This window comes from Panthera pardus, unplaced genomic scaffold (genome assembly GCF_024362965.1).
Source record: "Panthera pardus isolate Hobbes unplaced genomic scaffold, ASM2436296v1 HiC_scaffold_6, whole genome shotgun sequence".
NCBI classification, from domain to species: domain Eukaryota; kingdom Metazoa; phylum Chordata; class Mammalia; order Carnivora; family Felidae; genus Panthera; species Panthera pardus.
The window spans coordinates 36,528,608-36,543,921 of record NW_026526991.1 but is presented as its reverse complement, the minus strand read 5'-3'; the positions used below and the strand labels follow the sequence as shown (position 1 = coordinate 36,543,921).

Here is a 15,314-nt window from a genome sequence, read left to right as displayed (position 1 = left end):
AACTACTAAGCTAGAACCTTAATGGAAGTAAATAAAGGGTAATTTGTGTATTTTTTAATGGATAAATTATTAAGTTCTTTTTGAGAAATTTAGAACAGCAGTGTGTAAGGACAAACTCCATTCCTGGGAGAAAACACAGAGTGGAGATAGCCCTGAAGCTGAGGAACAGCTTTGATTTTTGGCAGACTTTGCAAGTCCACAGCTTTCTGATCAACCTTGCACTGCTGTGTAATCTCATATTTCTCCTTCTCTGTGTTGAAGATCTCACCTTCCTGGTGTCTGAGTTTACACAGCTTCTTCTTCTAGAAGTAAACTAGAAGTAAACATCAGTGAGATGTTTTGGGTTTTCATACTGCTGATATCAGTTTTGGTGGAGGCGGCAATGACAGATGTCAGGTGTGTTCTATGCAGAGGAACTCAATGGAGGGCCAGAGGTCAAGTCACAAGTGGCAAACCACTGCTCATTTGCTTAACGAAAACTACCCTCTTGCCTGTGTGGTACCCAGTGAGGATGATTAAAATGGTTCCAGGAGTGATGCTACCTCGCAGTTTTCTCACTAGCTACCTGAAAGATTTTTTTGCCATGGCTCAACAGCTTTCAAGGCACATCTTCTGTAGGATAATACCTAGGCATTTTACAACATTTAACTACTTGGGTACTACCATTCTTGTCACCACCAGCTAGTTTTCTGACAGTAGGAAGAGTCTTCTCCTTTTTCTTCTCAACCTTGGATTTAGCTGCTGAATACTTCCTCTTATACATGGCCTTTCTGGAATACACAGCCGATCAAGAATATGTGCCAATTCCTCTGACCAGGGCAGGGTTTTGGCTGTAGTGGGGCTTCCCCTTCTTTGGCATTTTAGCCTTGAGGTTACCCTTCTTTTTTTTTTTTAATTTTTTTTAATGTTTATTTTTGAGAGAGAGAGAGATACAGACTGTGAGTGGGGGAGGCTCAGAGAGAGAGAGAGAAAGAGAGAGAGAGAGAATCTGAAGCAGGCTCCAGGCCCTGAGCTGTCAGCACAGAGCCCATCGTGGGGCTTGAACCCATGAACTGTGAGATCATGGCCTAAACCTAAATCAAGAGTCTGACATTTAACCAGCTGAGTCACCCAGGTGCCCCTCTAAGATGGCAAAGGGCAATAAAGGATAATTTAGAAAAATATTCTTACATATGTTTCCACAATGGGTCAGCAAAAGGAAAACTTTTGAGACCAAAGTCATTTAGTTATTCATCAAAAACCATTTATTTTGAAAAATCTCCAATGTGTCAAAAACAGTGTAAACTCTGGGGCTACAAAGATAATTAAAATATAACCCTTTTAAAAAGAAAATAATTATGGGGCAATTGGGTGGCTCTGTCAGTTGAGCCTCCAACTTCAACTCAGGTCATGATCTCATGGTTTGTGAGTTCAAGCCCCACATTGGGCTCACTGTTGTCAGCTCAGAGACCTCTTGGGATCCTCTGTCCCCCTCTCTCTGCCCTTCCCCCGCTTACACTCTTTCAAAAATAAATAAACATTAAAAAAAAAGAAAACAATTGCAATATAGCATGAACCTACAACAATAGACACATGTATAAACTAGTGTGGAGGCATAGAGAAAGGAGTGACTCACTCTGCCTGTGTAGATTTCACGAACAACATGTGGTACCTTAGCTTGGTCTTAAAGGATGCGGAGGAGTTCATCAAGCAGACAAGGTGTGAAGGTAGGGAGCAATGAATTAATTGTAGGTATGCAGGGGTGGGTATGCTTCTTCAAAAATACACAGATGTGAGAAACCTGATTCTGAACTCAGCAGTGCTGGAGCACAAAGCAAGCAGGAGAGGCAGAAGTGAGAGATGAGGCTATAGGAGTGAGCACATGTGGAGAGGCCAGGTAAACTTATTTTTGGGTGTTAAATCAGGGATTAATCCAAGGTAAGAATAATCACCAGGTGGTTTAAATACAGGTGAGAGGACAGGAATTGTTCCATAGGAAAGCCAGCAACAAATGTAGGGAGCTCATGAGCTCTTCCATGTTGTAATATGTCTCTAAGTGATATTGAACTGCTTTGACATGTGCATTATGCCCATAAGTAAATCCTGGCTGCTTTTTGCAACCACCATGGTAATAATTGATTCACAGGAGAATCATCAAGGCATTAAAGCCATTGGGTAAAATGTTTATGGGGGAACAGGATATTTACACAGACTCACATTACCTCCCACAGATTTTTTATTCATTTAAAAAAGTAGATAAACCTTCAAAGTTAGCATCACCAATAATGAACAAACTGACATTGTCCAACTCATCAGGCGATGCATTGGAAAGGATACAGCATCACTTATGTAATATTCTTGCCAAAAATGAATAACTTGAATCTACTCATGAGAAAACACTCAGACAACTAGACTTTTCAAAATATGTCCGTATCAGATAGTAAAGGAAACCATGAACCATCAAGGAAAAGGCACCCTACTGAATGGGAAAAGATACTCACAAATGATATATCTGGTAAGGAGTTAACATCCAAAATATATAAAGAACTCATACAACTCAATATCAAAAAAAAAAAAAAAACTGATTAAAAAATGGGCAGAGGGCCTGAACAGATTTTTTTCAAAGAAAACATACTGATGGCCAATAGTCACATAAAATGATGCTCGATGTCACTAACCATCAGGGAAATACAAATTAAAACCACAAGGAAATATCACCTCATACCTGTCAAAATAAGTAATATCAAAAACACAAGAAATAAAAAGTATTGGTGAGGAGGTGTAGAAAAGGGAAGCCTCATGCACTGTTAGGAATGTAAACTGGTGCAGACACTCTGGAAAACAATATGGAGTTTCCTCAAAAAATTAAAAATAGAACTACCATACAATCCAGCAATTCCACTGCTAGGTATTTATCTGGAAAAAGAAAAACACAAAAACATGAATTCAAAAAGATGTACACACCGCTGTTCCTCTTGGCATTATTTATAGTAGCCAAGATGTAAAAATAACCTAAATGTCCATAAAGAGATGAAAGGATACAGAAGATATGGTGTGTGTGTGTGTGTGTGTGTGTGTGTGTGTGTGTATCATTCAGCCATAAAAGAGAATGAAATCTTGCCATTTACAACATGAATGATCTAGAGAGTATTATGTTAAGTAAAATAAGTCAGAGAAAGATAAATACCTTATGATTTCATTTATATGTGGAATCTAAAACAAAGAAAACAAAAACAGAAACAGATTCAGAGATACAGAAAACAAACTGGCAGTTGCCAGAGGGAAAGGGAGCAGGGGATGCACAAACTAGTTGAAGGAAATTAAGAGGTGCAATTTTCTAGTTATAAAATAAATAAGACTCAAGGATGTAACATATAGCATAGGGAATGTAGTCAATATTACTATAACAGCTTTGTATGGTGACAGATGGTAAGTGGACTTACTGTGATAACCATTTTTAATGTGTATAAATGTTAAATTAGTATGTTGTACACCTGAAACTAATACCATATTGTATGTCAATTATTCTCCAATTAAAAACTATATATATCAATTTCATAAAAGACAAGACTTGAGGAACTGTTCCAGATTAAATGGGAGTAGAGATACAATGTCCTATCCCAGATGGGATTCTTAAAAAGGTGGAGTGGTAGGAGAGTCCATAAAAGGATTATTAGGACAAATGGTAAAATTTTAATATAGAATATGTAATAGACACCAATATTGGATCAATGTTGAATTAATGAATTTGATTATTCTAGTTATGTAAGAGCATATCTTATTCCTAGGATCTACTTGCTGAAGCATTTAGGGGTGAAGGGTCATGACATCTGTAATTTACTTTCAAATGGATCAGCAATAATAATAATAATAATAATAATAATGATAATAATAAATGGATGGTTAAAACGAATATGGCAAAATAGTAATGATTAGTGAATTTAAGTAATAGGTATATAGATGTTCGTTGCACTTTCTGCAGCTTTAATTAAAAAAAAAATTGGAAACCCAAATCCACCAAACCCAAAGGAAATGAACCTTACACAAAGTAAATACAACAAAAGGTTTTGGAGAATTAAAAATATAGCCTGTATTAATACTGAGAAGGGTAGGAGCCAATTAGAGAAGATAAACTTCTTCTGGGAAAGGACAGAAATTGTTTCAGGTCTTTTTAGAGGCCTTTGCCAGATGCTGTCCTCAGAGATGCTGTGGCCCAGCCTAGGCCTGCCTATCAGTCTCATACAAGTGTATTTTGTGCTGCCACTAACCTTGACCCCTGCTGACTGTGACTCGCCTGCCAAAGCTGCCAGCCGCCAGCTGTCAAAAGCCACATTTGGGCAGATTCCTCACTTACCAATCAATCCATCCTCTTGCCTTTCATAAAATATTAATCATTGTTCACATTTTATAATTATAATTCTACATTTTAGGAAAACAGTACAGTAAGCACGTAAAATATCAGTATAGTTTATCTTCAGATCATCTTTTCTAATGCTTCTTTGTAGAAAAGTGCTCTACGTTAGAATTCATACCTTAATGAACTTGATTTTTTTCCTATTGGAAAATAGGTGTGAAGGATCCCATTTTAATAATACTTTTCTTAAGTGTCATGGCAGACCATCTCTTTACTATTTGTTTATATAGAATTGTCAGTAGTCAAAATTACCACAGAGTAAAGTTTGTTGTATAATCATTTTATATGCCAAGTTCTTCCAGTTCATGGATGCTCATTTTATTTAGTAAACTGTGGCTTTTTAAAATCATAATAATAATAATAATAATAATAATAATAATAAGGAAGGAAAGAAGGGAAAAGCTCAGAACAAAATTAATTGGAAGGTTATTCCAAAATTTCAGTGCACTTTGGGAGAAAAAGAAAAATCATAGGATAGTGATTTGAAGATCACTTTTTTGGGAACTATGTTGTAAATTATTCCTCTTTCTAGAAGCTCAGTAGTGCTTATCTCTCATACCAGGACCTAAGAGTCCTGAAGAATTCATTTCCTTGCAAGAATGTCATTTGTCTGTGTATTATATCTAGCAGTATACATTGATGTTGTATGTGACAGGATTCTAGGGCTTTAACTGTGTACTTTGTTCAAGTGCTTGAGCAGCTCAAATACTGCCTCCTTAGGAAAATTTTGGCCCTGCTTATAGGCACATGGGTGGTTCCTTTCATGCAGTCAGGTAAGCACTAATGAGTTTGGGGAGCTTTAAAGAGTCCTGTTTAGAAATCAGAAAGTGCATGAGCTTTTTCCAAATGTGAATCCTGACATGTTATGGGACCTCAGAAGTCTAATGGCAGCAAATAAAACCAAAAGGAAGGATTTGTCCAGAACACTACTCAAATCCTTGCCTTTGCCCCTAGTGCCCTGATGTCATCACTATCTTCCAACACAGCTTCATCTTCAGGCTTCAAATTTCTAGTTTTCCCCTTTGTTCAGTGTTTAATGTTTTGGGGGTTTTTTTCCTGCTCATGAGCGAGAGATCATGCTACTTGTCTATTATGTTTTTGGGGTTCTAAGAATGTTCTAATTCTTAATGATAAAACCCCAACCCTTACCTATTATGCCTTCTAATTTTATCTGAGTTAAGCCTCATCACTTCAGAATGTGACTTTGAATCCCCCAACAGCTGCACTTGAATTACCTGTGGTATCTCATGAATGTCCCATGATTTCTTGGTCTTGCCTCAGTAACAGCAAATGACTGTCTACTAAACCCACTCCCTCCTTTTTATTTTATTTTATTTTATTTTATTTTATTTTATTTTATTTCATTTTATTTCATTTTATTTCATTTTATTCCATTTTATTGTATTTTATTATTATTTTTATTCTCAAGATAGTTAAGATACAGTGTTGTCTTGGCTTTAGGAGTAGAACCCAGTGAGTGATTTCATCGCTTACATATAACACCCACTGTTCATCCCAACAAGTGCCCTCCTTAATGCCTGTCACCTACTTACCCCACCCTCCACCCCCATCAGTCCTCAGTTTTCTGTATTTAAAAGTCTTTTATGGTTTGTCTCCCTCTCTGTTTTTATCGTATTTTTCCTTCCCTTCCCCTATGATCATCTGTTGTTTCTCAAATTCCACATATGAGTGAAATCATGTGATATCTTTCTCTGACTCACTTATTTCGCATAGCATAATACCCTCCAGTTCCATCCAAGTTTTTGCAAATGTCAAGATTTCATTCTTTTTCATCACTGAGTACTGTTACATTATATATATATATATATATATATATATATATATATATATATATATATATACCACAACTTCTTTATCCATTCATCAGTTGATGGACATTTAGACTCTTGCCATAACTTAGCTATTGTTGATAGTGCTGTTATAAACATTGAGGTACATGTGCCCCTTTGAATCCGCATTTTTGTATCCTTTGGATAAATTCCTAGTAGTGCTATTGCTGCATCGTATGGTAGTTCTATTTTTAATTTTTTGTGGAATCTCCACACTGTTTTCCAGAGTGGCTTCACCAGTTTGCATTCCCGCCAACAGTGCAATAGGGTTCCCCTTTCTCCACATCATCGCCAACATCTGTTGTTTCCTGAGTTATTAATTTTAGCCATTCTGACTGGTGTGAGGTGGTATCTCATTGTGGTTTTGATTTGTATTTCCCTAATGATGAGGGATATTGAGCATCTTTTCATGTGTGTGTTGGCCATCTGGATATCTTCTCCGGAAAAAGTGTCTTTTCATGTCTTCTGCCCATTTCTTCACTGGATTGTCTGGTTTTTTGGGTATTGAGTTTGGGTATAAAGTTCTTTCTTTATAGATTTTGGATACTAACCCTTTATCTGATATATCATTTTCAAATATCTTCTCCCATTCTGTCGGTTGCCTTTTAGTTTTGTTGATTGTTTCCTTGGCTGTGCAGAAGCTTTTTATCTTGATGAGGTCCCAAAAGTGCATTTTTGCTTTTGTTTCCCTTGCCTTCAGAGACATGTCAAGTAAGAAGTTGCTGTGACTGAGATCAAAGAGATTGCTGCTTGTTTTCTCCTGTAGGATTTAGAAGGTTTTGAAAGACCTAAATATGAGACAGGAAACCACTCCTTACTTTTATTGCACACACTATCCATGCAAATTCTAGATTCCCCAGCCCCATCTCTTGTTGTGTTATTTTTTATTTGAGTATCATTGACACACAATGTGATCTCACTCTCAAATGTACAACATAGTGATTCAACTTCTTTATACATTGTGCTATGTTCACTACAGGTGTAGCTGCCACTTGTCATCATTGACTACGTTCCTTATACTGTGCCTTTTATTCCAGTGACTTCTTTTTTTAATTTATTTCTATTGTTTTAAGTTTATCATTATTATTATTTTTTTTTTTTGAGAGAGAGACTGAGCTCACGAGCAGGGGAGGGCAGAGAGAGAGGGAGAGAATCCAAGCAGGCTCAGCACTATTAGTGCAGAGCCTGATGTGGAACTCAGACTCACAAACCATGAGACCATGACCTGAGCCAAGATCAAGAGTTGGACACTTAACCAACTGAGCTACCCAGGCGCCCCTATTCCAGGGACTTCATGCCGTAACTGGAAGCCTGTATCTCCCACTTCTCTTTACCTGTTTTGCCCATCCCCCCATCCCCTCTGGCAACCATCAGTTCTCTATATTTTATAGGTCTGATTCTGCGTTTTGTGTGTTTATCCAATTGTTTTTTTAGATTCCACATATGGGTAAAATCACATGGTATTTTTCTTTTTCAGTCTGACTTATTTCACTTAGTGTAATACACTCTAGATCCATACATGTTGTCATAAATCATTAAAGAACTATATTCCCCTGTTTACATCCCTATGCCTACAGTAGTTCATCTCTATAGGGATGCATTATCAGAATTATGATTAAGTAGTTTGCTTTTATTATAGTTTTAAGAAGGAACATAAGTGGTCATTTGATTGCAAGAAGTAAAGATGTACTCAGGTTTTCTCAATTTGTGGGACTCTATTCCAGAAATACATATACTTAAAAGAAAGATTGGGATCTCTTGGCTTGACAAAAACCAAAACCAGAAGTACAGCCTAGTCTCATCAGAATGTATTTGTTAATGAGAGCAAGATTCAAAACTGCCATAGTGACTGAGTTACTGTTATTTTCTGAGCAATATATTTTTTAATCCTTTACGATTATGATGAGCTCCTGAACTAACAACAATTTCACTCTTTGTTCTAGATAATTTTTCCTCTGAGATTTTTGCTTATTGATAAGTTTATTCATGACTTAGCTTTCATTACTTCCCCTCTCTGCATTACCCTCCCCGTGACCAAGATAAAGAAGATCTAGTTGACTCATTTGATCTCTTTCATAGCTGTTTGGATAGAATTTTTATGAACAGGGGTGCCTGGGTGGCTCAGTCAGTTAAGCATCCGACTTCAGCTCAGGTCATGATCTCATAGTTTGTGAGTTTGAGCCCCATGTTGGGCTCAGTGCTGACAGCTCAGAGCCTGGAGCCTGCTTCAGATTCTGGGTCTCCCTCTCTCTCTGCCCTTCTCCTGCTCACGGTCTCCTCTCTCTCTCTCTCTCTCTCTCTCTCAAAAATAAATAAACATTAAATTTAAAAAAAAGAATTTTTATAAACAAACACCCTAAATCCAATAAGGTGATTGAGGTAGAAGAGGGGAAACTGTACTTGCAGGAAGATTTATACATAAGTTGCAGCCCGTGACTCTTTCCCCAAGCAGTGATTGGGCAGAAACCCATGGGGCTTAGGTTTTAGGGGCATTCAGTCTTAATATATTTGATTCAATGAGGATATTTTTGGACATTCAATAAAGACAGTATTTAGAAGCCTTTTCATTTATGTAGGTCTTGTTATAAAACAATCTATATAATAATTTTTATAGGTTTTCATGATATGACAGTCTCCTCCAAAGAACACTCAACTTATTTTTTGCTTTAGCTATCAGGAGGCTCCAGTTTACATTTATGCTTGATTCCAGCAACTGTCCTTAATTAGGTTATTTGGTATCATGTTTTTCTCCTTTGAATTGTACACCCTTAAGAGTTTATCCTTTCTTTAATGGCCCTACTATTGATATGTTTTTATGCTTCATAGTGTAAACCACCTCAAATTATCCTTGAAAATGAGGATACTCTTATTAATAATAAAGTTCCCTACAACTAATGATTGTACTTATTTGTAGCAATTACACTTGGGGGTAGATAAAAAACAAGATTTAACAGTTATACTTCCTTTAAATTAAGATCAAAAACAATATGTCAATATTATATGCAAAGACCAAGCCAAATGTGCAGAAAATAAAGGGATATTTCCATTATGCAATAGAACATTCTTACATAATGTAAGTCTAATTCTACATAAGAACAGTCACATTGCCTATAAAAACTATCTTTATTCTCCCAGCTAACCACAGAGAAGCTTTAGGTACAGAAATGTCTCCCAGACAACAAAGAGCTCTAGGAAGTAGTAGAAGACAGGATATGATCATTTAAAGGACAGGAAAATATATTACTTTATTTATTTATTTATTTATTTATTTATTTAAGAAAAAGAGATAATTATCTTAGTTTTTAATACTGCTTTTTTAAAAAGAAAGTTTAAAGTGTATTTATCTTGAGAGAGAGAGAAAGCATGAGTGGGGTAGGGGTAGAGAGGGGGAGAGAGAATTCCAAGCAGGCTCCATCCTGTAAGACCAGAGCCCGACGCAAAGCTCGAATTCACAAACTGCAAGATCATGACCTGAGCCAATATCAAAAGTTGGACACTTAACTGACTGAGACATCCAGGCGCCCCTAATATGCTTTTAATATAGGAGAAAACATGCTTTAATGTTACATTATTTTAAATTATTAGAATTATTGATGTGTACAAAATCTGTAAATGACGTATTTAATTCAAATGAAAGAATATGTAATAATTATATGATGTATCAGTGATCATTTTTAGAATAACTATGAGCTGAAGTTAATATTTTGTATGTAGATTCTGCTTTCATATAGTAGAAAGTTCAAATTTTATTTCCGTTAACTAGTTATTGGACAGGTATATATTAGAGAATATGGAAATAACTTTATACATTACATTTTGCTTTATTTTTAAGAAAACTTCTATCTTGGGGGTCCTGGGTGGCTTGGTCGGTTAATCGTCCGACTTCGGCTCAGGTCATGATCTCATAGTCCGTGAGTTCGAGCCCCGCGTCGGGCTCTGTGCTGACAGCTCAGAGCCTGGAGCCTGTTTTGGATTCTGTGTCTCCCTCTCTCTCTGCCCCTCCCCTGTTCATGCTCTGTCTCTTTCTGTCTCAAAAATAAATAAACGTTAAAAAAAAAAGAAAAGAAAACTTCTATCTTATTGTCCATAAATTTCAGGGCTTATGAATATGTTATGTACATAATCACATCATTTCTAAAAGTAAGAATCATACTGAGTCATCTTTGCATTATACTACAAAAGATTCATAGTGACACTAATCCTTTGAATAATAGCATGAATAACTTTCTTTGTTAATCTAAGACTGTTAGAACCAATTCAGTCTCATTGCCACTGGCTTTGTCTTCCCAGCTCCCTGAGCAGATCGCCTAATGGGCTTCACCTTCACATCCACCTACCTTAGTTCTTGAACCAGTTATGGCCTAGCCATGGATATGTCAGCAGCCTCAGTCTCACCATCTCCTGGTGAGAACTAAGTTAATTGCTAACCCAGGTTTGATCATGTACAATGTGGGAGGATCTCTAAACAACCATGTATCTCTCATCCAGTCATCCAGCCCACTTTCTATGAAATTGCGGTATAGTCCATGTTTGCTTACCTGGGCCCCTTTATATTAAAAAACAAACAAAAAAAAACTTTAATAAATAAAGAGAAGAGACAAATGTCCCATGGAAGGGAATTCCAAGTAATCTATTTAGATACTCCACCATCAAGGAGATGAAATATAAGTCCCCACTCCTTAAATGTAGGCTGTACATAGTGACTTTCTTCCAAAGTGTGCAGTATGAAAAGTGGAAAAAAGAGGAACTTTAGAGTGGAAAAACCTGACAAACACTGTCTTATCTGGGTAATCAAGTTCTATATCAATGATGTTAAATTATGTTGATCGGTATCCTTGACATGTCAGGAACATGGTACTCTATTTCTGTGGTCTTCCTCTCAAAAACCCATAGCCCTAGTCTAATTATGAGGAAGAACATCTGCAAATCCAAGTGAAAGAACATTATACAAAATGTCTAGACATTACTCCTCAAAACTCTCAAGGTCATCAAAAACAAGACAAGTCTGAGAAACTATCACAACCAATAGGACTAAATCCAATGTGATATCCTGGATAGGATGGTGGAACTGAAAAGACATTAGGTGAAAACTAAGAAATTATTTTTTTTAAAGTTTTTATTTATTTAAGTAATCTCTGCACCCAATGTGGTCCTCAAGCTCATGACCCTGAGATCAAGAGTCACATGTTCTTCTGACTGAGTCAGGCAGATGCCGCAAAAACTAAGGAATTCTCAATAAAATAATGGACTTTAGCTAACAACAGTCTATCAGTATTGGGTTCATTAACAAATAACCCCATTGTAAGGTGTCAATAATAGAGGAAATTTGGTATAGGGTATATGGGAACTCTCTATACTATCTTCAAATTTTCTGTAAATCTAAAACTTTTAAAATATAAGTTTATTTAAAAAAACAATATGAGAAAAGATAATGTTTATTGAACCATTGCTTTGTGCCGGACACTGCCAAAAGCATTGTTTATATCACCTTACTGAATACTAAGAATGACCTTGTGAAATGAATACTGTTATACTCATTTTATAGATAAGGAAATTGAGACACAGGTTAAGTGGATAAGTACATTTCTTAAGGCCAAATCTACATAACTGAGGAGAAAGAACTCCAATCCAGACTGTCTAACTCTAGACTGTGTACTTCTTTTGGTCCTATTTATATAACTTATTAGCAGACATTGAGCACAAGAAAAATGTTCATTTAGCATTTTTCCAAATCAGACAAGTAAGGAAGAATAAAGAGAAAATTCATGCCTGCCAAGAGACAAAATAAATGTACTTCTAAAGGAGACTGAAGAATTGAGGTTTGAAATAAAGACAGAAGAAATTCAAGGACTTATGAATCTTACTGAAGCATTAAAGAAGAGATACTTGTATCCACAACTTTGACTCTTGAAACCTTTGCAGGTATTGTCCAACACAAAGGCTATCCTGGAGTTAAAATTACTGTCAAAAATTATTTAAAAAGTGGGGAAAATAATCTAAAGCACCTGAACATGAACATAACCGCTTGTTTACAGCCTCTCACTCCAGTTTCTCTTTCAGACTGGGTATCTCCCTAAACTCAAAACTTAGCTCTCTGAGCTAGGGCCCTCTTGCACAGCTTAACTCATATTAATCTCCTTTTCTGGAGTCTAGGGAATGGGCAACAGGGAGCAATAAAATTCATGATCAGTACTCTCAACTGCCATTCAATGTGCACTTCAACTTGTAAGTTTTTATGTATGTCCTTGCCGAAGTATGATCTGCACCCGGCAGTGACTCAATTCTGATGCCTTCCTCCATCTCTAGGACGTTGGCCCTACATAGGCTGTCCCTGACTTTAACACTCAATAATGTCATCTACAAAATGAGATCATGAAGGCAGCTCTTTCTGCCCACAGGTCCTGCCCTGTGCTTTAATAAAATCACCTTTTTACACCAAAAAAAAAAAAAAAAAATGATATGAAAATATGTATGTTACAGATTGATGTTAGGATTAAATGAGATAATATCTTTTTAAATTTTCCAAATAATCTCTGCGATCTAATGTAATGAAACTGGCAGTTGAGTGTATCACTGAAAAAACTGATGAAAACTTAAAACAATGAATTTTTCACTTAAAAACATATTAATATACTTTTACTTACCAGACTTTTGGTGTAAGCACAAGGCCATTTGTTGTTTTGGTCTTTGCACACAGCTTTGTATAGGGTCACTCTTTGGAGTTCTGTCTTAATTTTTTTACATCAAGCATACCTCTAAGGCAGTCTACAGTGTCCAGCTTTGTTTCCCTTAAACAACCAATTTCCATTTTTAAAAAATAGGAGAGTTAAGATGATGTTCTCACCTTTTCTCTTCAGAATCACACAAAAGCAACAAATAAAAACCAAAACACAACTTCTTTGACAAAATCAGAAAGCATGCTAAATCTCAAATCATGTGTTTTATGAAGCACAATGAAGGTAAAGAGGGATGGAGAAAGATACCAAAGAAAATTCCCAGGGTTACAGATCACTGACAAAACCAACAACACAGTTCTCTAGACTGGAATATTCTGAGGAGCAAAATCAACAGTTCCTAGTTTGGGACAAATGCAATTGATGACCAGGGTTGTGCTTCCCAATTTGGCATAAGAGAGAAACAGAGAATACTGGAGAACCCAAGGAATCACACTGAAAAACTATATTTATAGGAAGCAGTATGCTGGTGAGGCAGGATCAGAAAAAGATGATGAGTTCTGACTTGTCCCATAACTGCTGATCTCAGATGGCTGGAGAGAAGACTAACTAAAGGCTGTAATTCAAACACACACACAATTTTGTGAGATGAGTTTTCCTGGCTTGAATCGCAGGCCTGGATCCAGTCCAATATACACTACTGCAGAAGTTTGGTTTAGGAGTACTCATTTGATTCAAAGATGGGCAAGATTTTTAAAAGTGGTGGGGAAGTAAAAATAAGATAAAAACAGAGAAGGAGACAAACCATAAGAGGCTCTTGAATACAGAGAATAAACTGAGAGTTGCAGTGAGGGGGTAAGTTAAATGGGTGACGGGCATTAAGGAGGGCCCTTTTTGGGATGAGACCTGGGTGCCATATGAAAGAGTTGAATCACTGTTCTACTCCTGAAAGCCAAGACTACACTGTATGTTAACTAACCTGAGAATGAAAAAATAAAAAATAACAAAAATTTTTTTGAAAATAAAAGGGTTGGGGAAGGAGGTATAATCTGCTTGGGTTCTGTACCAAGGGGAAAATCTTTTCTGGAAAGCTGCACTAGAAACTGAAACAAAACCTTGCTTTTCACCATTAACCTTTTTATACTTTTTAAATTCAAAAGAAATTTAGTTCAGTAAGAAAAAGAATAGGGACTTTGAAAAAATAATAAATTCAGGTAGACATTTTCAGAGAAAATCTAAATACAAATCCTTTCAGATATTTTACTCTTTTTATCCAGACTTAACGTTTGTTTTGACCACATGTAATTTGACAGCAATTTCTTCTAGTGACTTTCCTTTATTAATCCTTTCACAAAGGCATCCAATTTATAGAAACAACTTTTCCTTTTGCATTAATATTTCATTAGTTATGTAATATTTACTTATATCATTACAATACTATAACTGGCATAACAAGTTTAGAAACAAATACAATTGATTCAGTAAACAAAGTTCAACTGGTGTGAACAGAAGCATATATGTTATAAAAAGTGGCCTGCTAACCACAAGGGTTCATTGTATTATAGGTATCCTATTTTTTGAGGAAAACCAGAAAGTAATGCTTGTTGATGGATTTGTTATGTGCATGTTAGAGGAAATTACCCTAAATATGAACATATGTCCTTACTGGGTTTTTGTGGCCTTTGAATTATTCTCTAGGATATATAGTTTTAGATATATCATTTGAAATTTTTAATTTTACTCAAAAAAAATGTTTATTGAGCTCCTACTATGTACCCTAAACATAGAAACAAAGTAAATATTTCATCAACTTGTTGAAATTAAACAATATTAATAGGATGTTACTGCTGTTTTTATTTACAGTATGCTGAATAGGTGTAGAAGATATTAATGAAAGAACTTAGTTTATTGACTTGCTTCATTCATATCAGAGTTCTTCACACACCCAAATTTGTTTTAAATTGTTAATGTTGGTTTTACTTTAATGTTTGATAAGGAAAAACTTTTTTTAAACTGTTGTTACATTTCTTGTTGTTTTATCTTGAAGCTGCCAGAAAAAGTTATAATGGACTACTACGAGAAGTACAAGCCTAGAATGAATGAGCTGGAAGCTTTTAATATGGTAAATCTCAGAAATGAACATATTAAATTGGATATGTTGCCAGACTTGAATGGGGTTCAATTAAATTTTATTGTGGGACCAACCAATCTATGTTGTTTTTCTCTTACTGTAGAAAAACCGTTTTGGACCATTTCCTATTTCAGAACTATATTAGGTGTCAGTAATGTAATAAAGAGAACACATGGTAGATTTCTCTTAAAATGTATCATAAATGCACAGAAGAAATTTCAGAGTTCTTTGAACACATACTTGTCTCAATGCAGTTATTTCCCCAG

General features: G+C 35.9%; 1 protein-coding gene and 1 pseudogene across 8 annotated transcripts in view; one reads left to right on the top strand and one right to left on the bottom strand.

Moving 5' to 3' along the window:
• METTL25 (methyltransferase like 25) overlaps positions 1-15,314 on the top strand; it is a 155,748-nt gene that overhangs the window by 106,479 nt on the left and 33,955 nt on the right. For all 8 annotated transcript variants that reach the window (XR_008419711.1, XR_008419712.1, XR_008419708.1 and 5 more), the window contains exon 10: positions 14,965-15,039. Coding sequence is in view for 2 of the 8 variants with exons in the window: in XM_053895816.1 (XP_053751791.1) it covers positions 14,965-15,039 (75 nt within the window). In the remaining 6 variants the exon portion in view is untranslated. The remainder of the gene's footprint in view (positions 1-14,964; positions 15,040-15,314) is intronic.
• On the bottom strand, positions 90-883 carry LOC109270568 (60S ribosomal protein L6-like; annotated as a pseudogene).